Here is a 23925-nt window from a genome sequence, read left to right as displayed (position 1 = left end):
ACAAAAACACAGTAAGGCAGCGTAACTAGAACACAGAGGTAGAACAAGGTTTTAGGTTTTAACAACCAGAATAACTCCTTCCGCATGAATGAATGGCTGCGGGTTTTAAATAGGCGGGGTCAGAGGTGGATTGGTAGTCACGGCCGATGACATCAGCGGGGATAATCGAGACGGACAGGAACGTTATCCAATGGGGCAGTGCTGCAGAGAGAGAGAGAGAGAGAGAGAGAGAGAGAGAGAGAGAGAGAGAGAGAGAGAGAGAGAGAGAGAAAGGGGAGAGAACAAAACACAAAAACACGCGGACATACCCCAGAACGTAACACTGCGCTAGAGACAGCTGTATTCTGCTTGCTGCCAAGTCCACACACACACACACACACACACACAAAAAAAATCCAAGAACAAGTATCTAAATTTCCATAAAGTTCAGAAAGGTTAAAGTGAATTACAAAACAATCGAAATTAATGTAAACAGTCAGTTATGTCTTAAAGGCTTAAACAGACAGGACATCTGATGTCTCAAAATAGATCTGTGCATTAGCATGAATGCAGCCTATGCCACTGTCTATGATCTCATTAATAATAATCAAACAGCAATAATGCTGAGAAAAAGCACTCTGCTCTTGTCTGAAAACTTTTCGATACTTAAAGCACAGTTAGATACTGATAAGCGCTCTTTGTTACTTGTAATGTGTTTCTTTGTTCTTCTTTATTACTGACTATTTACTTGTATGTTTTCTACAATTGTTTAAACTTATTAATTTGTAATTATTTTAAAAAGTACTCATAATTAAATAAGTAATTAAATAAAAAAATGAATATATTACTTATTTTAAGTAGTTAAACTAATTCATTAATAAGAAAATAAATGTAGGTCAAGAATCTTGTTGGAATCAAATCGTGACTCCCAGAATCGGAATCGGATCGAATTGTGGGGTGCCTAAAGATTCCCACCCCTAGACTTAAGTCAATGAAAATTCAATAAAAATGTTTAAAATGATCAAAAAAGTGTCAAAAGCTGTTATAGAACTTATCGAGATTCAGTTGAAATCCATGCTGAAGTTTTGACATTATAGTATAGAAGAAATGTCTTTTCACTTCTTCATCTACTACAGGATCACCTATAAAACAAAAGAAATAGAAAAAACTTTGTTATCAGACAGGTAACACTCAAAATCAAAGAAAAAAAAACACTCCAACCTCAGATTGCATTTAATCAGGAAAAAATACACTGAACACTTTACCTTCAAGTGAGCACTCGAGAGGACAAGCCCATTCCCTGTTAGGAATTTTGTAAAAGGACTGATGTGACCTTTTCAATCAATCCTTTTCAATCAATCCTTTTCAGTATCTCTGACACCCATGTGACGTCTAAGGGGTTTTCTTGTTTCATACATCTGTAGGGTATGTTCTCTGAAACACTTCACAGCTTCCAATGGAGCTGGTTCCATTTTCCATACTGAAAAATGCTAAATTGCATTAGAACCACTTCTATCAATTTACTAAATCAAACAATAAAATTAAATAGTCCCAACACCACGACAGGAAAAGTCTTGAAAATCTAAAAGCCCTCGCTTAAGCCTCAATAGTGGAGTCCACACTGATGAAGCTCCCTGAAGCCTGAGATGCACTGGTGGAACTCTCTGAAGCTTCCTCATCTATAAGATCTAGTATATGAACTTCCACAGAAGCGCACACAGAAAAAAGTAATGGACAGGTAAAAAAAAGATCCTAATGTATGCATAACATTACAAATATTAATATTATTCTTTAACAATTGAAAATAACGAGCCCTCACTGCATAGACACACAGCCTTCATAATGGCTAAACATAACTGCAAGCAACAATTATCAGGGTCCAAGCACCAGTAGCTCATTTAGTCTACAAGCTCAGGAACTTTACATTGATATTATAAAACAGTATCAGTTCTTTTGACCACTATTTCATAGCAACAACTCATGCACATTAAATAAATTTATTCTATGTTTTTCAGGCATTCTCATGTTTGTCACTGTTATAATGGCTCCTTTTGTACAAATGGGATCAAACTTGGAATGATACCTCCAATTTAGGGCTGACATAAGATTTGTGGTCAAAAGTATGCGGGCACCAGCTTTTAATTAACAGGTCAGGTATTTGGCTATAACCAATACTAACAGTTGCATAAAATCAGGCATACAGCAAGGCATTTGGCCATATAATATATGTCTACCAAGTTTTGTGAAAATCTTGTATTTTGGTCCAGCGGTATTGCCTTGATCAAAGACAATGCACACAAAATTTCAAGTTGTTCATACCAAAAGTCCCATAGCTAAAGCCATTTTTATGCTTTTTTCATTATTATAATGCCACCAAGTGGTCAAACCCCACCAAACATGATACAAGTTCTGAGAATGAAGTCCCTCATACATAACCCTAGCCTTAAAGTCGCCATGAATCAGAAGTTGCGAGTAACAGCCGTACTGTGACGCATTTCCGAGTGCAACAGCTTATCGGCGTATATGTGAAAACGTGTAGGGCAGAACTTGATTTTTTCCATAAATTGTTGATTGGATTGTGAAAAGCAGACGTTGCATACTGGAATGGAGTTAGATCTGAATGCGAGTTTGCAGTGAGCTGTGGAGGATTATTCTCCTCCAGAAACACTGCCAGCACCTACTTTAGAGAGAGGAGATGACTACTGAGATCGAACTGAAAACTGGCATAACACGCAGCGCGGCCTTGCATACGTCAGCAGAGTAAAGTCAGTGTATCTCAGGAAGTCCAAGTCACGAAATTTTCATTAATGATTATGAGGTCAAAAATATTTCTTTAAAAAAACGAATGCATGAATGAATCGTTCAGAGTAACTAGACCAGTAACAATTTACTGGTAAGTTTTTTTTTTGTTTTGTTTTGTTTTGTTTTGTTAAATTATTGACTTTGGAACTTTATAGTTTTCGTTTTGCATTAATTTTGTTTAGATCAAGTGAAAAACATTTTCGCTTGTCTGCATGATCAGTTTTAGTTCAGAATAATACCTCTATTAAAAAAGAATTTAGCAAAAACAATAGGGTTTCTGGCACGGCATGCTTGGACCCCTAAAATGCTCCATATAATAATTACAATGTACACTGAGAAAGTCAACAGTATGGTTTAGCGTTTCCAATCTAATCCATGTCATTTACAGGTTTTAATAATACAGATATAGTAAATTCAAAAGTACCTCATGCACAATTCACTATACATTTTTATGTCATCAAAAGAAAATTCCTTTCCGCAGTGTATGTGGATCTAACGCTGTGGATCTAGTGCAATGGCAGATGGTGGGAGTGTTTGGGAAACCTGTAGGAAACAGTCAGTAGGCTCATCTGAAATGCCAAACGCCTCACCTGATAGTAGACAAGAGTATGTTGCAGTGGAAATTTAAAGAAAAAAGGAAGCTGTCAAGTCAGACAAATCTCACATGTGGACCAGCAGTCTACGCAAGCAAAGGCAAACGCCACATTCTAGTTACTGCTGACTATTGTGGATGCAACTGAAATGCCTCTTTGACAAAGATAGATATGATGAAGGAGTAGTCCTATGTCAGTAATATTAATTAAATATGAATATTCCAGGGACGCAAACTCATGAGAGGTTAAAAAAAAAAAAAGGTGAGAGTAATTGCAAGTGTTTTCTGGGGTATACTCGATAGTTCAACTGTGATGCCTGAATGGCTGTTGACACCCTCTCAATAGCATGTTGAGGGAATGAAAAATAAATAGGGACTTAAATACAGAAATAAAAGAACAATTAAAGAAAAAGAGAAATATAGAATTAAAACCCAACTTTCAATTTTGCATTTCCTTCAGCATTGCTGCATTTCCCCAGCCATTTATTTATGGTTTATATTGTATTATTTTGCACTGATGGGTGCGTCTATTTATTTATTTATTTATTTATTTATGTATTTATTTAATTATTTGTTTATGTCCTCACACATTTAATCATTTATGTATTTATTTATGTAGGAATATGTGGATCTATTTATTTATTTGTTTGTGTATTTATTTATTTATTAGTTTCTCCTTCACTTCGACACCTCGATCGACACCTCTATGGACTGCATATTGAGAGTTCCCATGAACAGCTACCAAATACAAATTCAAAGCTTGGAATCAACTCCAAACCCTTTATCACCTTAATCTGTTATGAAATAACGAGGAAACAGGCCACATCTGGCTGTTAAGCTGCTTATTAGTCAATTGTCCAATTACTATTGAGCCTGTGAAAATAGAGGGACTTTACCTAACCACTTTCCTTCTCTTTCTGCCGAGCTACACTCCTGAGCTGCTGGTGATCCAGACCCCCCTACACTCTGCACCAGATGAGCATCACTCCTGAGCTGCTGGTAATCCAGACCTCCCCCCCCTTCACTCTGGACCTGTCCACCGGCAATGCTTCATACTGCCACGAAAACGCTTCAGCTGTTTTCCATGGACTACACCAACACACATTGTGCTCACACACACGCACACTACAGTGTAAACCCATATGAGGATGGGTTCTCTGTTGAGCCTGGTTCCTCTCAAGGTTTCTTCCTATCACCATCTCAGGGAGTTTTTTCTTGCCACCGTCGCCCTGCTTGCTCATCAGAGACGTCACACACACACTTCACTTTACTTTTGTTTGTGTAAAGCTGCTTTGAGACAATGACCTTTGTAAAAAAGCGCTATACAAATAAAAATGAATTGAATTGAATTGAATTGAACTATGTAAAAAAAAAATGGCTGTAATTCCTAAACGGTTAACGCGATATTCTTGTTAAACTCTTTGGATTAAAGCTGATAGTTTACACTTCAATCACATCTTGATTGCTTAATTTCAAATCCATTGTGGTGGTGTACAGAGGCAAAATTACAAAAATTGTGTCACTGTTTATGGAACTGACTGTATGTCAACCTCACATGGAAGTATTATGCGCAAGCGCAGCACTTTTACAACGACCAGCCAATGGTGGCATAAGTTCCGCCTACTGATGTTTGATTGACATCCTCTCATTAGCATGTTGCGCTAAGGAAAAATAAATACGGAACTACATTCTGAACGATTAAGGGGAAAAAAAGTCAACTTTCAGTTTAGCATTTCCTTTAATATTTAGCATTAGCATTAGCATTTCCCCAACCATTTATTTTATTTATTTTAACTATTTGTTTATCTCTTCACATTGAATTATTTATATATTTATTTATGCAGGGATATGTGGATATAGCCTATATATTCATTTATTTAGTTATTTGAGAATTTACACATGTTAAACCAAATGCACTACGATACAGTCTATTTTTGCTATCAACTACAGCAAATAGATTTTAAAAATTCAGTTTTTATTTTTTTTTATTTTATGTTTCTTTTAAAAAAGAAAAATAATTAAAACTCAATATCTTTTTGCTTGTATGAGTTACACATGTAAAACCAAATGCACTGTGATATAGTCTATTATCGCTATAAAATACATCAAATATATTTTAAAAAACTCCGTTTTTTAGATTTTTTTTTATTTTCAATTATTTTATTTTTGTAAAAAAAAAAATTAAAATGCAATATTTTTTCTTGTAAGAGTTACACATGTAAGACCAAATACACTATGATACAGCTTATTATTGCTATCAACTACAGTAAATAGATTTTAAAAACTCAGTTCTTTAGATTTTTTTACGTTTGAAATGCTTTTTTTTTTTGAAAAAAAAAAAGAAAAAATCAATAACTATTTTTTATGTTTAAAATGTTTTTATTTTGCAAAATAAATAAATAAATAAATAAAATTCAATAACTTTTTGGTTACAGGAGTTATATATGTAAACCAAATGCACTATGATACAGTCTATTATTCTTATCAACTACAACAAATAGATTTTAAAGGCTTTGTTTTTTTAAAGTTTTATTTATTTATTTATTTGAAAAAAGAACATTAATTAACATTCAGTAATGTTTTAACTGTAACTGACCTCACTTCCAAATACAAACACACTCCACAGAGCTCTGTGAAGTTGGCACCCCATATAAATAAATTGTCATCAAAACTATACCATTCGTTTGTGCTGGTTTGGCGTTCAATATATTAAACATTCTTTTTTTTTTGGCTGTGTGACGTCACTTTCCACCCCATGTCGTCCAAATCGTTTCAGATTGGTGCCGTTCGTTCGTGCTCGATTTGTGCCGGTTTGTGCCATTAAAACAAACCCTGTAATTATTTTCCTTCCCGAGATATAACAAGAAGAATTTTGGGAGCAGTGACGTCACTCTCCACCCCATGTCGTTTAAATCACCCCAAACAGGTGGCGTTCGTCTGTGCTCGAATTGTGCCGGTTTGTGTCGTAGAAAGAAACAAGATAACTTGTTCCCATCTTTAGACATTAGCTATGTTTAGACTTCACGCGGCGCTGCGCAGACCGATCGGCGTATACACCAAAGTACCGCGAGAGCATAGTTCTGCGATCAGTACTGCGTAATTCTCCAATCGTTCTCGTGGTACTTTGATGTCATACGCCCAACTTGGCGTCTTGCTTCATGGTAATGTTGATGCATAGTCCTGAACATTAATCCTATCTGCCTTTCTGCAGCATGCACTCCTTTACTCGACAAAAATCCATTCATCATTTTTCCACCATATGTTGGCCCAGTCTAGAAAATATTACAAATATTAAAATAAAATATACCTGGGCCTTTCTTGTAGCTCCTAAATATTTTAAACGTTTCCACAACAACGTTTCTGATTATGCATCTCTTGCTTTAGTCACGCTACCTTCACGTCATACACGTAATGTAATTACTGTAATTACTGAAACTACTAGAATTCAACTCCGAGATTCTACTCAACTGTACTATGAGCTGTTTGCGTCGATTATTCAATGGAAATGCTCATAAGCTCATTTTGGTGTTGAAGACAGGCAACACTAGCTTTAATAAAATATCATATTAAGAAAGAAATATGTAGATGTAGAGAAATACTACGAATTACTGTTGTAGCTTTCAGTGCAATCCAAGTTTTCAACTTATAATTACGAATTCGACAATTTCGTAGGGAAATTCATAATTACGGTAACTTGGTGTGAATGAGCAGTTACGTCTGCTGTCTGTTGCCACGACAACAGAGGAACACCCGGGTGTTTCCCTGTTACCGCACAACCGGCATATTTAAACAGTATACCAGTGAGTTATGTGAAATGTGCACGTAGAAAGGTGGAAAAACTAGATTAAATTAGTAAAACCGATCGCAGTGATAGCTTTTGTAACCTCAAGTTCCAAATGTGAGTCGGAGAGAGGACTCAAGCCTCGTTCAGCCAAAAAATCTTATATTTGTTGTGGAAAACCCCACTGTTTCCCCATATTTTTGGCCCATGTACAGTGATATTAAAGAAGACGACAGACCTATTTTTGCCATGTGTAAAATTAGATTAGAGTAAGGTTCCAAGGCAACTGTCAGTTGATCTCCAGCTAAGCTATTTTAGCGCGTATATCTGCTAAATGGTGCACATTTTCTATGTAATAGAGCTACGTGTACGTGGGAGTCAACATCCGGTACCATCTTTTCGTGTAATATGCATAATGCAATGAAAAATTTAGATATTTTTCTATTTTGTTTTCTTGCGATTTTCTTTTTTTTCGTGCAGCAAAGAAGAAACGGGAAAATTGAAGGGTTTTCCTCTGTTTTGTTTTTGATTATTAATATATGATTAAACAATCTCTTGTTGTTCTTTATTTTTAATCTTTTTTGGAAATGAACGTTGAATGACGAAAAGTACACTTGGAATGAACACAGGATTCCAGGTATGCTGAAATAATCTTTATAAAAGCAAAAGCAAGAGTTGTTTAATACCAGCCAATCTGACTTGAACTTACTGCTTCTCTAGGGAAAGGTATTCCCAATGTGTTGGCAGAGGGTGAATGTCTAAAGAAAATCCCTGAGGATCTGGTGCCTGATGCCAAGGAGGCAGCGAACCTTTGAGACACAGAATTAGGCTCTTCACTAACCAGACATTCAACATTTGGAAAACATCCCTTCTCTTCCATGAGACAAAGGGCTTGTATGGAAGACCATTTTGCAGAACTGTACCCAGATATTTCTACATGTTATAACTTTGCTGTGAACAGAGACTTCTCAGCTTTCAAACCAGCTTTGTTAGAACTTATCAACACAACCAGAACAATACACTTAACCTGGACAATATCTAAAACAAAAAGCAGAAAAGCATAATTTAACATTCGTTCTTAAAGAGTTTAGTCAACAGAGATAATGTTTCACAGAGCAGGAAAGGCCAGTCAGGCCAGTGACTTCATAAACGTTGGTATACTCTTGTCTAGATTTCAGACACTGTGTAGAAGTTTCCTGCCATTGCAGCACACATACTTTGCATCCCACAAGGCTCCTGCAACAGGCTGTATACATTGGCTGCTGGAATGGTCCTGAGATGTGTTCAATAAAGTGACTGATGTTCCCTGTACTAAGAAATTCTGCATTTTGTCTAGTTTAAAAGTTGCACACAGTATTTTTTCCTCATTAGAAAAAGTTAAATCCCAAGTATTTAATCTTTAAAATTATGACTACAGTGACAAAAGTAGCCCAATCAAAGCTGATCATTTCACCTCATGAAGGCTGACATCAGGATACCACATGACCAGTGAAGTATACAAGCTTTTATGTTTTATTTCTTGTACATTTCACTCATGGATTAAGTCATAAACTATTGTGAACAGCTCATTTCTAGAACGGCATCAGTAACTGGAAACTATTGCCTTTACACAAGACTGCAAACACAACTTAAGTGTACATACAAATCCAAAATCACTGCCATATTAGCCAAAACAGAATTATTGTGTGCACCTTTTACTGTTTAACTGAAATTTGTGGTTTAAAAAAATATAAATAAATAAATAAATAAATAAATAAAAACCTGTGTTAACAGCATTAACAAACCACTTTAAAGGAAAGATTCACCCAAAAATAAAAATTCTCTCATCATGTACTTACCCTTATGCCATTCCAAACACATATGACTTTTGTTCATCTTCGGAACATAAATCAAGATATATGAAGAATGTTCAAATATGAACATATATATGTTCAAATATGTTCAAATAAGTTCAAATATGAACATTCTGCTGTTTTTATCCATATAATGAAAGGCAATGGTGACTTGTTTTTTCAAGCTCCAAAAAGAACATAAAGGCAGCGAGTCATACATCCCAAGTCTTCTGAAACAATACGATCACTTTATATGATGATCAGCTAGAAATTTAAGTCGTTCACTTTTTTCTTTTACAAAAACTTTAAAACTACTGTAACATCAAACCTCACTGGTCTGCGCATGTTTGACGTCATGATATCTGTGAGAACCAATGAGGTTTGATGCTAGCAGAGGTTCATGCCATCATTTCGGATGCTGTATGTGCGTCCACTAATCAGTGTTTTGATATGAGTCTGAATAACGACCCAAATTTAGATCTGATCATCATGTAAAGTGATTGTATCGCTTCAGAACACTTCAGATATAAGATTCAAGCCACATGGAGAAATTTTACGATCCCTTTATGTCCTTTTTGGAGTTTGAAAAATCATTGATTTCATTATATGGAAAAAGACAACTGATAACATTTTTCAAATATCTTCACGTATGTTCTAAAGTTGAACAGAAGTTATATAAGATTGGAATGACATAAGAATGAGTAAATGATGAAAGAATTTCCATTTTTGGGTGAACTATTCCTTTAAATGTATTCTTTCATACAATTAAAGTGAAGGTGGCTGAGACTGTCAGCCACCAACATCCTTTGTTTGTCCAAGATCTCCTTGTTTCACAGAGTCATACTAGAACAACATCTGACATTCTGACATTTTGGGGTTAAAGATTCCTTTAAAATCATTGTTGGTTAACTGTAGTCTCCCTATCTGTGTTGAGTACTTAGACATTTCAGAATTTTGTTTAAAAAAAAAAAAAAAAGATTGTACTGTACCTGAACTGCTTTCGTTTGCTCCCTTGTTGAAAACTTTGAAATTCCTCCTAAAAAACAGCAAGTATTTTCTGAGCATTTTGCTTCCAATATATTGAACCTTTACATGACATTTGGACAAACATGTAAACTGTGTATATACATACACAACATTGTTAAATAACCCCAACCCATTCTGCCTTAAAATAATCCTGAAATACCTTCTGACTCCACGATTTCATTGCCCTGTGCATCTGTGAGAATCAATGGCTCTTCACTGTTAAGGGTACCTGAAATGTAATGCCAGGGACTGTTGCTTCAAACTCCATAAACCGGACAACTACGGTTCTGCTGGGCTTCAACTGTCCATTCACACAGTCGGCAATGAAAACAGACCTTTAAATTGAAAGGTTAATGGAAAAAGACATTATTCAACTGCTTCATATAGCTACTGCACATAGTGTGTAGAATAGAGTTAATTTGTTAACCCAATATGACAGAGATCTCCAACGAGGCCTGTAGTCCTGGATTATTTATCTCCAAGTCTCCAAACCTAATTAAACATACCTGAACCAGCTAATCAAAGTATTCAGGACTGCTAGAAACTTACAGGAGCTTGGAGCTCAAACCTGCAGGTCTGTGGATCTACAGGAACATGGATTGGAGACCTCTTCATTATAGATAAATTACTAAAAGCAAACACCCTATAAATTGCTTACAATTGCAAACAAGGAAAAAAAACTGAACCAGCTAATCAAGGTTTTCAGGGTTACTTGAAAGGGTGTTTGATAAAGCAGGGTTGGAACTGAATTCTGCAGTATGGTAGCACTCCTGGAGCAGGGTTGGCTATCACTGGTTTATCCTATATGGACTAGGGTGCAACAAGACATTGTTACACTTCCAATGCCGGCAACAAGTAAAGTCTGACACAAAGATGGAATAAACTTATTTTACAGTTGTGGGACAGACTCATGCTCAAATATTACATAGTATACACCGTACATTATGTAATCACTATCACAAAATAAATATAAATATAAATGTATATATAAATTTATAATAATTTATATATAAATATTCAGGGTTTATTTTGCAATAATGACAGGCTGAAGGTACATTTTCCCACTTATTTATATTTATATATATAAATTATAAAAATAATTTATAGAAATCTTCCTTGAAGATTTCACCAACAGTGACTTTGTTGTTATCCATCTCCTTCGGTAACTGAAGGTTATGGAGTATGTTAACCAAAGTATATCTAATCATGTATAATTAATGTGTAAGGCATGAGAAAGTACCTACATGTGTTAATCAAAGAAACAACTTAATCCACTATTATTTTGAGACTCATGTAACCAAGTATTATGAAGACAAGAATGTGTTTATGTAACCAATATATAAAAAAACATATCCATACTAGGTGTGCTACTATTAAAAAGATGCCAGAAGGGCTTTGAGATAAATATATATATATATTTATATTTATCTATTATATCAATCTACCTAGCCATTCTCTGCAAGGCTGATGATATAAAACAGTTTGGCTATAGTGCACTGTTAGAGCCACTGATAAAAGATCTCGCCAGCCTAGAAGAGGAAGGACTTTACATTCCTTCATTAGACATATGAGTCAAAGGTACTGTGTACTGTGTTGTTGCAGATAACCTTGGTGCCCACGGTATAGGAGGATTTGTGATGAGCTTCTCAAATACACGTCTGCAGGTTCTGTCTTGCAGAAAGTTGCAGTTCTAAGTAAGTAAAGTTAGAACAGGAGCATTTTGTCCAAGGACAATACAATATATGCATGTTCAGACAGCACAGGGAGATAAAAGTGAGTCTCACTAGCTGCGTTTACATGGACACTAATAATCAGATCGTAACTGGACTAAAAGCACAATCAGATTTAAAAAGTCACATGTAAACACGTCAATCGGAATGAATTGGCCAAAACCAATTAAAATTTCATTCGGGTCGTAAGGGGTGGTTTAAACCTTTTCTAATCCGATGGAGAGGACATGTAAACACTTCATCGGATTGAAAATGAAACCAGATAGTTCTGCACATGTGCAATGACGTACAAATCACGAAATGACGTATGACGCTCCTCATCTGTGAAGTGGTGCAAGACGACGTTGTCCCACCAGTCCTTGCTTCGGACCCTCATCCACAGATGCCTTGTTCTGGTCTCGGGAAGGAGCATTTTAATTGCTTGATAAATACACGCAGTACTGCACAACACATCACGCGCTCGTCATCTTCTAATTAGCAGCTGAAATAGGCAAATGTTAAGTCTGCTTTTTAAAACGAAAAAAGAAGCAATGGCAAGAGAGTGGCTGCTAGTATCTGCATGTTGGAACGGCGGGAAACGTATATTCATGCACTGTGCACATGTCAGAAGATCAAATCCGATTCTGTCATGTAAACGCGCATATCAACCCGATTACTTTATTCAGCGTTCTTGTAAACACTGCGATCGGATTAATCATTCTGATTGATTTCATTCCGACTGAAACAAAAAGTGTCCATGTAAACGTGACTACTGTTATGGAGGAAAGAGGCAGTGCCCACTGCCTGAAAAACTAAAACATTTTGATATTTTATCTGGCTACCCACCTGTTTTGCTAAATGATCTCTTCGAAGGTATTGTACCTTTAGAGTTAACACTGTGCCTAAATGTCTTAATCAAAGGGAAATATTTCACACTCAGTGAACAAAGTAAATTAAAGAGTTCCCATACAGATGGGCAGATAAAACTGATGCACCACAAGCAGTTCCACTGACTTTTGCTGCAAGAAAAACTGTTGGCGAAAATGCCCATGAAAATTGGGCTTTGCTTCGCCTCTTTCTCCTGACAGTTGGAGAAAGAATACCAGATAGTGAACCAACATGGCTGGTCCTTCTGAACCTTAAGGATATAGTTGAACTTGTCCATTTTCTGTTCATACAGACTCAAATATTTGTTTCCTTGACAGCAAGACGGCACAGATTCCTGGAGGCTTTCCCTCAGGAAACACTAATTCTGAAGCATCATTTTCTAGAGCACTACCCACAGCTGATAAAGGCTTTTGGCCCACTTGTATCTTTGAGGACTACACATTTGGAAGCTAAACACAGTTTTTTTTAAGCGTGTGGTTAGGCATACCCACAGCTTCTGAAACATTGTTGTCTCTTGCAGCGAAGCATCAGTTAATGGTTGCATACCATCTAACTGTCCAACCATCTCTACAGGTAACAAAACTGTCAATGGTGGATTTGACTGTGCTGAGGGAAGACATTAAGAAAGCACTGGAAACAAAATTCCCTGGTGAATCATTTGTCCAGATGGCAAACACAGTGTGTTACAGTGGCACCAGTTACCCCACTGGAATGGTCTTGGCACATGGTTCAACAGGTGGTCTGCCAGATTTTGTGGCGTTGATTCAGATAGCTGTTGTAAATTTGGGAAAGTTGGCTTCATTGTGAAATGTTTAAATGCATGGTATTTTGAACATCTTAGAAGCTATGAGCTTGAAAACACAAGAAATGTTAAAGTCATTGGGCCAAGTGAGCTGTCTGACATCTTCCCAATGGCAGCATACATGGTTGCAGGAAAGAGTATGGTGACCCAGAAGCACTACATTTATTTACCAGAGTGAAATAGACATTACACCTTGTCATTTGTTTGACTTTACCCACAAGGCCTCACAAAAGTCATAATAAATAATGGCATCATCCTCTCCATATATAGGGTTATCGTTTCATGAAGGAAATGAAGAGGTTTTCTACATTAATGTACTTGCCCCACACTTGAGCACAAATAATTTTTACTTGCTGCTGTAAAGCCTCTTCTAACAGTGAGAAATTTGCTTCAATGCACAACTCCTCTGATGTGCTATAGCTTCCATTTTGCTGGCTAATATGTCTACCCCCTATTCCTTTAAATTTTTGTATTTTTTTTTTGGGTCCCGTTCCTGAGGTAATTGTATTGTTATTTAATTAGCTATTTTTGTTGAGGTTTCTTTTATTAAAACAAATTAATTTGAACACAGACTAGATTAAATCGGCATTACCAAAACACCCAAATGAATAACCTGTTGTCTTGAGTTGTGATTTTGAGATGAGATTTTTCCTTTTTTTTAATATATATATATATATTCCCTCTTATTCTATTTCAGGATATTCCCTCTATTTCTTTCAGGAAGTCACACAAAAGCTAGCCCTGGGCCTATGGCTGGTCAATGCAGAGCTCCTAAACCATGGCAATGTTGGCTACTCCCCTGCCTAAGCCCTGCCAGGACACCCATCACCCCCAGGCTAAACTTACTGGATATGGCTATGTGGAAGCCTTTCTGCACACATTAAAGCACTGCAGTTAGAGAGGGTTGGCCATGCAAGGAGTGGCCCATGTGATGGCACTTTTCCTGTCTGGTGAGGCTCAATTAGCATATTACACTCTTCCCAACGGATGTAAGGTTTATATATATATATATATATATATATATATATATATATATATATATATATATATATATATATATATATACACACACACACACACACACACACATATATAATATATACACTATATTACCAAAAGTATTCGGTCACCCATCCAAATGATCAGAATCAGGTGTCCTAATCACTTGGCCCGGCCACAGGTGTATAAAATCAAGCACTTAGGCATGCAGACTGTTTTTACAAACATTTGTGAAAGAATGGGCCGCTCTCAGGAGCTCAGTGAATTCCAGCGTGGAACTGTCATGGGATGCCACCTGTGCAACAAATCCAGTCGTGAAATTTCCTCGCTCCTAAATATTCTACAGTCAACTGTCAGCTTTATCATAACAAAATGGGAACAACAGCAACTCAGCCACGAAGTGGTAGGCCACGTAAACTGACGGAGAGGGGTCAGCGGATGCTGAAGCACATAGTGCAAAGAGGTCGTCGACTTTCTTCACAGTCAATTGCTACAGAGCTCCAAACTTCATGTGACCTTCAGATTAGCCCAAGTACAGTACGCAGAGAGCTTCATGGATAGGGTTTCCATGGCGGAGCAGCTGCATCCAAGCCACACATCACCAAGTGCAATGCAAAGCGTCGGATGCAGTGGTGTAAAGCACGCCGCCACTGGACTCTAGAGCAGTGGAGACGCGTTCTCTGGAGTGATGAATCACGCTTTTCCATCTGGCAATCTGATGGACGAGTCTGGGTTTGGAGGTTGCCAGGAGAACGGTACATTTCGGACTGCATTGTGCCGAGTGTGAAATTTGGTGGAGGAGGAATTATGGTGTGGGGTTGTTTTTCAGGAGTTGGGCTTGGCCCCTTAGTTCCAGTGAAAGGAACTTTGAATGCTTCAGGATACCAAAACATTTTGGACAATTCCATGCTCCCAACCTTGTGGGAACAGTTTGGAGCGGGCCCCTTCCTCTTCCAACATGACTGTGCACCAGTGCACAAAGCAAGGTCCATAAAGACATGGATGACAGAGTCTGGTGTGGATGAACTTGACTGGCCTGCACAGAGTCCTGACCTGAACCCGATAGAACACCTTTGGGATGAATTAGAGCGGAGACTGAGAGCCAGGCCTTCTCGACCAACATCAGTGTGTGACCTCACCAATGCACTTTTGGAAGAATGGTCAAAAATTCCTAGAAACACACTCCTCAACCTTGTGGACAGCCTTCCCAGAAGAGTTGAAGCTGTAATAGCTGCAAAAGGTGGACCGACATCATATTGAACCCTATGGGTTAGGAATGGGATGGCACTTAAGTTCATATGTGAGTCAAGGCAGGTGACCGAATACTTTTGGTAATATAGTGTATGTATATAAACATCCTAGAAATGGTTGTAGCTCAGTGGCGAAGCTCAAACTTGTATAGGAATCACACAGTAAATTTTTTAGTCAAGATTTAGACCTTATCACAGTTCTGAGACAGCACTGTTAAAGTAGTAAATGACCTACAACTGGTCTTTACTGTAGTAACCCATACCCAGTGTTTCAGAGATTGGCTCCAGATGCACCATGACCCTAGTTAAAGATGATTGACTGGCTGTCAAAAGCTATGTTAGGTGTTTTAACATGAATTGGGTCTTTCAAAGATCTGCAACACCTTAGCCCTTTTTTTGCCCTAGCGTGTGTTTTAAGACACCCAAGTGCTAAAATCATCCTTAAGACAAATTCATGATAGTATATGCATTTCATTATTCAAAAACATTTGCTGTGTGTGGAAAAAACACTTGTGCATGTGTACAAGACACAGCATAGTTATTTTAGTACATTTAATGAATGTCACACTAAAGCATTCTGACCAATTTCAGCCAGTAATGTGTTGTGTAGTGTTATCAGAGATCGCCATTATGAATAAATAACACGCAATAAATATGAATAAAATAAATTTTATTTAACATAGTAATCAAAAACAATTACACAAAATTTACATTTGGTATATAAAAGGGAACAAATTTCCAATAAACACTTAACATCTTAAAGAGAATTTGGAATCTAAATATTTCTACAGCAAGTATACACATAATGAGTGAGAAAGGACAGTGTGCATTAGACCAAATTGCTTAAACTTAGTTTTAAAACTAAACTAAAAAAAATATATATCAGTCACACACTCTTTCCAATTTATAAGGAACACCTGCACACCTTCTCATTTATGCAGTTATCCAGTCAGCCAATCATATTGTAGTAGCACAATGCATAAAAACATGCAGATACAGGTCAAGAGCTTCAGTTAATGTTCACATTAAACACCAGAATTGGGGAAAAAATATGATCCCTGAGACTTCAACCGTGGCACGGTTGTTGGTGCCAGATGGGCTGGTTTGAGTATTTCAGAAACTGCTGATCTCCTGGGATTTCCACACACAACAGTGTCTAGAACTCAAACAGAATGGTGTGAAAAACAATAAAACACAGAGAGAGCAACAGTTCTGTGTGTGGAAACATCTTGTTGATAAGAGACATCAGAGGAAAACGCCAGACTGGTTATAGTAATGGCCAGCAAGGGTATAGTAACTCATATAATCATTCTTTACAACCACCGTGAGCAGAAAAGCATCTCAACATGGACAAAACATCAGATTGTCCAGTTTCGGTGAGTCTGTGCTCATGGTATCCTCAGATTCTTGTTCTCGGCTGACAGGAGTGGAATCTGATGTCGTCTTCTGCTGTTGTAGCCCATCTACCTCAAGGATTGATGTGTTGTGCATTCTGAGATGCTTTTCTGCTCACCACAGTTGTAAAGAGTGCTTATTTGAGTTACCATAAACTTCCTGTCAGCTCAGACCAGTCTGGACATTCTCCTCTGATCTATCTCATCAACAATGTGTTTCAGCCTGCAGACCCTACGCAAACAGGATTATTTTTTGTTTTTCGCACCATTCTGTGTAAACTTTAGAGACTTTTGTGTGTGAAATTCCCAGGGGATCAGCAGTTTCTGAAAAACCAGCCCCTCTGGCACCAACAACTATGCCATGGTTAAAGTCACAGAGATTGCACTTTTCCCCATTCTGAGCATCTTGCACATTAACTGAAGCTCTTGACCTGTATCTGCATGATTATATGCATTGTGCTGCTGCCACATGATTGGATAACTGCATGAACGAGCAGGTGTATAGGCGTTCCTATTAAAGTGGACGGGTGAGTGTGTGTGTTATATATATATATATATATAAAAAAACTCAAAACACTTAAATGTCACTTCTGATATTTTCTCCAAGACATGAACATTGTGAGACAGTGGATCTGACAATAATGTGTGAATTACGTGCATATTAAGCTCTGTCCTTCATGTGTTTTTGCTGTGTGATGAGCAGTCACAGTTAAACTCCACAGCAGTTACTCAGTGCCTTTTTTCCACTGTTTAGAGTCAACTTAACTTGGGACTCTGTCTGCTTTCTCAGTTTGGTATGTTTCTTTATCTCTCTGGGGAAAACATGGAAATCACAAAACTGACAATTTTTGAAGTTTTTTTTTTTTTTTAACAATTATTTTAAACTTTTTTTTTATTGCTAACTACATACAAATTCCTTTCATTCATTATTAGTAAATACAATATTGTTTGCATGAAGCAGCTTTAAACAGACATTATTATACCTCAACATACCTTGCTAAATGCAGAACTGCCTCCACTACATTGGTACCCTCTTTGGCACTCGTCTCACAGAACAAGGCATTGTAAGTCTGGGATCACACACACTGATCATTAAAATAGATGTGATAAGAACTTTTTTTCAGTAAAGCAAAAAGAAATCTCACCCTAGCAAGCTTCTCGCCATGGGCAGGACTCACACAGCTCTCCACTCCCCTCACCACTCTCAGGTCCACTTTATTCCCAATTAAACACAAGGGGACGCTGCCATCTGTGGATTCCTGACATATTCATCAAAATATGTTATTGGATCGATAAAACAAGGAATTAACAGGTAAATGAAATAAAGCCATCACCAGTTTCAAAGTCAGAGGGATTACCTGAATCTGCTCAATCCACTCTCGAACATTCAAGAAACTGTTCTCTGAAGTAACGTCATAGAGAAGCAGCACACCATGTGCTTTGCGGAAGTACGATCTGGCAATACTGCGGAACCTGCTCAAGGGGGAAAAGGGAGTAAAAATGGATATAAAAAGTGGTAATAAAAAGTCTACAACCCCTGTTAAAATTGCAGGTTTTTGTGATATAATAAAATGAAACCAAGATAATTCATGTAATTTTTTTTTTTTTTTACCACCTTTAATACAATATGACAACCAACAAAATTCAAGTGAAAAACAAACAAACATTTTAGGGAAAAAAGTACAAGAAAAAACTCACAATAGGGGCCAATAGAGGCCAGCACCACAGGTGTGTAGGCACCTATTATAATTGTTAGTGTTCGTATAATTAGGATTATCTACTGTAATCATTAGTGTTCTTATTATTAGTGACCAAGCACCAAAGGTGCATAGGCACCTATTCTAATTGTTAGTGTTCTTCTTCTTCTTCTTCTTCTTCTTCTTCTTATTATTATTATTAGAGGGCCAAGCACCAAAGAGCCATAGGCACCCTATTTTTATTCTACCTTTTCTTCTTATTAGGGGGCCAAGCACCCAAAGTGCATAGGCATCCTATTGTTATTCTGCCTTTTCTTCTTCTTCTTCTTCTTCTGGCTAGGATGTCTATGGCAGCCCATAGAACTGTCTGGTAAAAAGTTGTGAAATTTGGCACACTGATTGGGGAGGGTCTAAGGAATATTCTGAAAAAATTTGGGCCAAGTGCTGCCAATGCTCTAGAGCCACCATCGGGTCAAATTTTGGCCTAATTTGGAAGTTCGTTTATGGTCATAACTTTTGAACTGTGTGTCCAAAATTTAAAAGCCAGGATTCCCTGGGTCAAGACGAGTTCAACACACCCTATGACGGCAATTTCCACCTAATTATATTTTCCGCTGTCTTGGATATTGTCAAAAACTTTTTTTTCGCTACTCCTCCTCCAAATTTTGTCCAATCTTCACCAAATTTGGCTCACATCAACTTGAGACCTGTCTGAACAAAAATTATCAAAGAATATTGATATCCAAACCATTCTCATGTAATGCGCTGGCAAATGCAAAAAAACAGGATCTCAGCAATGCATCTACATATCATCATGAAACTTGGTAAGTAAATTCAGGACCATGTCCTGAATGTACCCAAGACATTTCATGACTGTGCCACCTTGTGGTCAAGAACTGTAACAACATTTTATTTTTTTTTTTAAATATCATTTGAAGAGTTTGAGCTAAATTCACAGTTCTGTTTTCCTATAATTACCTTAGGTATGCTGAAAATCAGTATGTGTCATCAGAACAATGCCCTGAAGGTACTTAAAAAATTTCATGACAGCGTCACCTTGTGGTCAAAAATTATAACAAAATTTCTAAAAATGCCAATAGCTTTTGATTACTTTTTCTGTTGTCATGAGACAGATAGATCAGGTCTTGATAGATTCCTTGGGTCATGCCGAGAACAATGATACCAATTATGTCATGGTCGGCCAAACTTGCTGTCCACCATTATGATATGCTTTGAAAACCTACTTTTTCAAACCCCTCCTAGACTGGTAGTCTGATTTTCCCAAAAATCGAATCAGATCTTCAGACTATGCCGACAAAAACTTATCGAATTAACAAATTCAACGATGAGCATGCCAAAATAGATGTGAGGCTATATCTCCGTAAAAAGCTTTAGCACATTCAGAGCAAACTTAGTATATATCATAGCCGTCAAGACTTGAGGGTACCTGCACAGTTTCAGAATAGCACCACCTAGTGCTCACGAGATATGAAAAAAGCATATTTTTGCTTTTCAGACCGTTTGTCCGACTTTTACCAAATTTGACTCAGATCATCTTAAGTCCATCATCTTCAGTCCAAATTCGACTCAGTCATCAGGCTTTTGTGTTGAAAAAAAAACTTTTTGATATCTCAAATCATTTCCATATAACACATCGTCAAAGTTGACATAAGTGCCGCATAGTGTTTTATGCAATATCTTGGTAACACTACTGCCTATTCCACTGAAACTTGATATGTAATTATGTAATTATATTATTATTATATGTAAAAATTATGACCATGTTCTAATGCTTGCTTAGCCCCTTACTTTTCTTCTGTTGTGCTTGGCCCCATAATTGCTGCTTGCAGCTATATATATATATATATATATATATATATATATATATATATAGCTGAATCAAAATTCATTTGAATTTTGTTGGTTGCTATATCACATTAAAGGTGTAAAAATCTGACATGACTCATGTTTCATTTTTTTTTTTTTACATCACAAAAACCTGTAGTTTTAACAGGAAGGTGTAGATTTTTTATATCCACTGTACTTAAGGAAGTAAGAACTTCTTAGGCACGAGGGTGCTTTATTACTAATGCCTAAAGCAGCATTTTTAGGGGACTGTAACTGTACACTAACATTTGAACTTGCCTTAGTACAGTATCAGTGTGCTTGACAGGGTATTTATCATCAAAAATTTTGCATACCTGAAGCATAATAATCTAAAATATAAATTCGAATCAACACCACCTCTGATATATATTTTTAGCCAAGTATAGATTTTAGCTGGAAAAATCTGGGTAAATTTCCTTTGACGTATTAAACAAAAGCTTATATGGTCTTGCCCCACCTGCACTTAGAATGTAATTTGTATATAAATTCGCAAAGAGGTTGACTAGGATCCACTACAAAAGGGAATCCAGATGAACTTGGCTAACTCTAGCACATATCAAAGAGTATATGAAAAAGTAATAATGATACTGACAAATGTGTATTGTCCCTATCCTTAAACAAAAAGACGTACAGTGTGTACAAATGTGTACTGGCTTAAACAGTGATAGACTTTGTCCAAAATTATTTCTACTTCTGTATATGTTTTCTTAAGTACTTAGAACATTCACTTACATTTCAAACAAATGCTGCTGCTTTGTGATCCTACAAAAAATTACCTACATATTACATTACCTTTCCTGCCCAGCAGTGTCCCATATCTGAAGGTTTGTCTTTTCTCCATCCACAAGCATCTTCTTCATTTGAAAATCGACTCCTACATCAACAATTATTACCCTCTTTCTTATTTAATCTACATAGTATATTTGACAAACACATGTGCAAACAACTGTATTACAAATGTTGATTATTGAAAGGTTATTAGCATACTTTGAGAAAGCTGGCTTGTGTACTTTGAGAGAGCTGGCTTGTGGCTTGTCTCTTACCCAGTGTGGTCTGCATCTCTCCTCTGAACTCATTTAGACTGAGACGCAGTAAAAAGCTGGATTTTCCAGACCCTGCGTCCCCTGCCAGCACCAAGCGGTACATTGGAACAGAACCATCAGAATCAATCACTTCAACTTCAGCTTGCTGCAAATCAGAGAACTTAACTTTAATGGGGAAAAGGGTGTATTTTTAAGGGAAGACCGCAATTCTATCCTAAAACCTATGGTTCTGTAACTCCACTCCAAAGCCCAAGTGTGCTCGAAATACCTTTGCAGGAAAAGCTGACAGCCGACGTCTCAGAGATGAGGTTAACAAGCCGACTCTGCTTGGATTCACTGACAAATTCATCTCAGATTTCAAATCTGACATCTGAAATGGAATGAGGACATTCTATCACTCAAAATTTAACAGATCACCTGCTCATGAATACCTGAAACACATGGTTACCTCCATTTCAGACGGAACATATGAACAGCTGTGGTGTGTAGTCTCTTCAGAATCGTGGCTCTCATCACTATCATAATTGGAGCCTAGCAGCCTGTCTGTGTCTGTCTGTAAGGAAACGCCGCTGTCTAGATACTTATCTGCCCAATGCTCCACAAGTGAGAATTTCTCTTTGGAAGGAACTACAATCATGCTGTCCTCCTCATTAGCAAAGCTTGATTAAGAGAATGCCATGTTAGTTTAGGTACTCTTATGAAAAGATGGTTCTGGAATTGTGAATATAGCAGTAAAAATACCTGCTCTGATTTATTGTACTCTGTCGTAGTGGCTTCAGTTTTCTGGGTGGCCTTTTGTTTTTTGAGGAAAGCTGTAAAAGATTTAGGATTCATTTCATTCATTCATTTCATTTCATTTAGTTGTCATGAGCTCAATTTCAAGAATCATATTAGTGCTACATGCAAAACAGCCTACTTTCACCTTCGCAATATCTCAAAGGTCCAGGACATTCTGTCCCCTGCAGACAGTGAGAAACTTGTGCGTGCCTTTGTCACATCAAGATTATAATGCACTTTTATCTACTCTAGCAAAGAGCACTATTACATACAGTCAGGTCCATAAGTATTTGGACAGTGTCACAATTTTTGTCATTTTGCCTCTGTACACCACCACAATGGATTTGAAATAAAGCAATCAAGATGTGATTGAAGTGTAGACTTTCAACTTTAATTAAAGGGGTTTTACCAAAATATTGCATTAATCGTTTAGGAATTACAGCATTTTTCTTTTAATTAGTCCCTCCATTTTCACAGGCTCAAAAGTAACTGGACAAACTAACAATCATAAATATTAGTATTAGAACCCCACAGCTTCATTAGTACATAACGAAGCCGTGATTAATTTAGAATAGAAAGTAGGTTCAAATGTGTTAGGGGCATAGACACTTCCGATAAGCTTTTTTTCTCTGAAAAGCTGGCCTAAAATGAGAACGTAATGTCCTCCTGCATCTTTTATCATATGTTAAGGCCTGAAATTTAGCTTCTTGTGTATTAAGACTGCTGCCCCCTACTGTGAGTGTTAAAAGAAGAAGGTCAAGACCTGACCAACCCATCCCCATCTAAGCTCATATATTCTACATCGGTCAAGCAGGTTTCCCGTAGTAACACAATCTGAGTCTGTTCCCTTTTAAGATGAGAAGTAATTTTTTTGTCTCTTAATTAAATGGTTGACCCCCTTAACATTTACTGAGACAATTTTAATATCACTCATATCCCCCTATTAAAAGTGATACGAGTAAGCTGCAGAGAGACAAACAGCTGGGGCTTAGCTCCAGAGAGGGCATGATAGGCACAGTGAAAGCATCATATGTATTTTCACCAAAAAAAAAAAAAATTCAGAGATTTCAAGACCATAAAAAGAAAAAAGAAACAGGCTACCAACTGGCAAACAAACAACCAGGGCCAATGACACTATGAGGTGTAACAGTGAATCCCAAAAAGATGATCAATAGGAAACTATTCAACTTAACAACCCACCCCTGTATCTGAAACTTCTGGGATAACACAAAAACAAGACGATTTATTAATTAGGAATACAGTTTGACCCTTGTACAGAGTCTTCACAAGATTTCCCACTGCAGTACTAATGTACTTGTTGTAATTATTCATATTCAGCAAAGGCACCTAGAACAGGAATTGTTCCACTGGGAGAACAGCAATATGATTAGGACAGCAACATACTCTAATTTCAGTACCACACATGAAGCTCCAGTGTCATAGGTTCAAACCAAATCATTCAGAAAA

The 23925-nt window shown here is 37.1% G+C and overlaps 1 protein-coding gene across 3 annotated transcripts in view; it reads right to left on the bottom strand.

Moving 5' to 3' along the window:
• Window positions 1-16313: 16313 nt before the first annotated feature.
• Window positions 16314-23925, bottom strand: part of zgc:162879 (ras and EF-hand domain-containing protein) — an 81307-nt gene continuing 73695 nt past the window's right edge. For all 3 annotated transcript variants that reach the window (XM_026914192.3, XM_026914191.3, XM_034305494.2), the window contains 9 exons: window positions 22423-22493; window positions 22130-22340; window positions 21950-22051; window positions 21682-21826; window positions 21431-21512; window positions 18413-18527; window positions 18200-18313; window positions 18048-18124; window positions 16314-17866 (listed from right to left, as the gene is read on the bottom strand). In XM_026914192.3, coding sequence (XP_026769993.3) covers window positions 17764-17866; window positions 18048-18124; window positions 18200-18313; window positions 18413-18527; window positions 21431-21512; window positions 21682-21826; window positions 21950-22051; window positions 22130-22340; window positions 22423-22493 — 1020 coding nt within the window. In that variant the 3' untranslated portion in view covers window positions 16314-17763. The remainder of the gene's footprint in view (window positions 17867-18047; window positions 18125-18199; window positions 18314-18412; window positions 18528-21430; window positions 21513-21681; window positions 21827-21949; window positions 22052-22129; window positions 22341-22422; window positions 22494-23925) is intronic.

Source organism: Pangasianodon hypophthalmus, chromosome 6 (assembly GCF_027358585.1).
Source record: "Pangasianodon hypophthalmus isolate fPanHyp1 chromosome 6, fPanHyp1.pri, whole genome shotgun sequence".
NCBI classification, from domain to species: domain Eukaryota; kingdom Metazoa; phylum Chordata; class Actinopteri; order Siluriformes; family Pangasiidae; genus Pangasianodon; species Pangasianodon hypophthalmus.
Note: the sequence above shows the minus strand (reverse complement) of the source record. Positions and strands in the feature narration are given on the sequence as shown.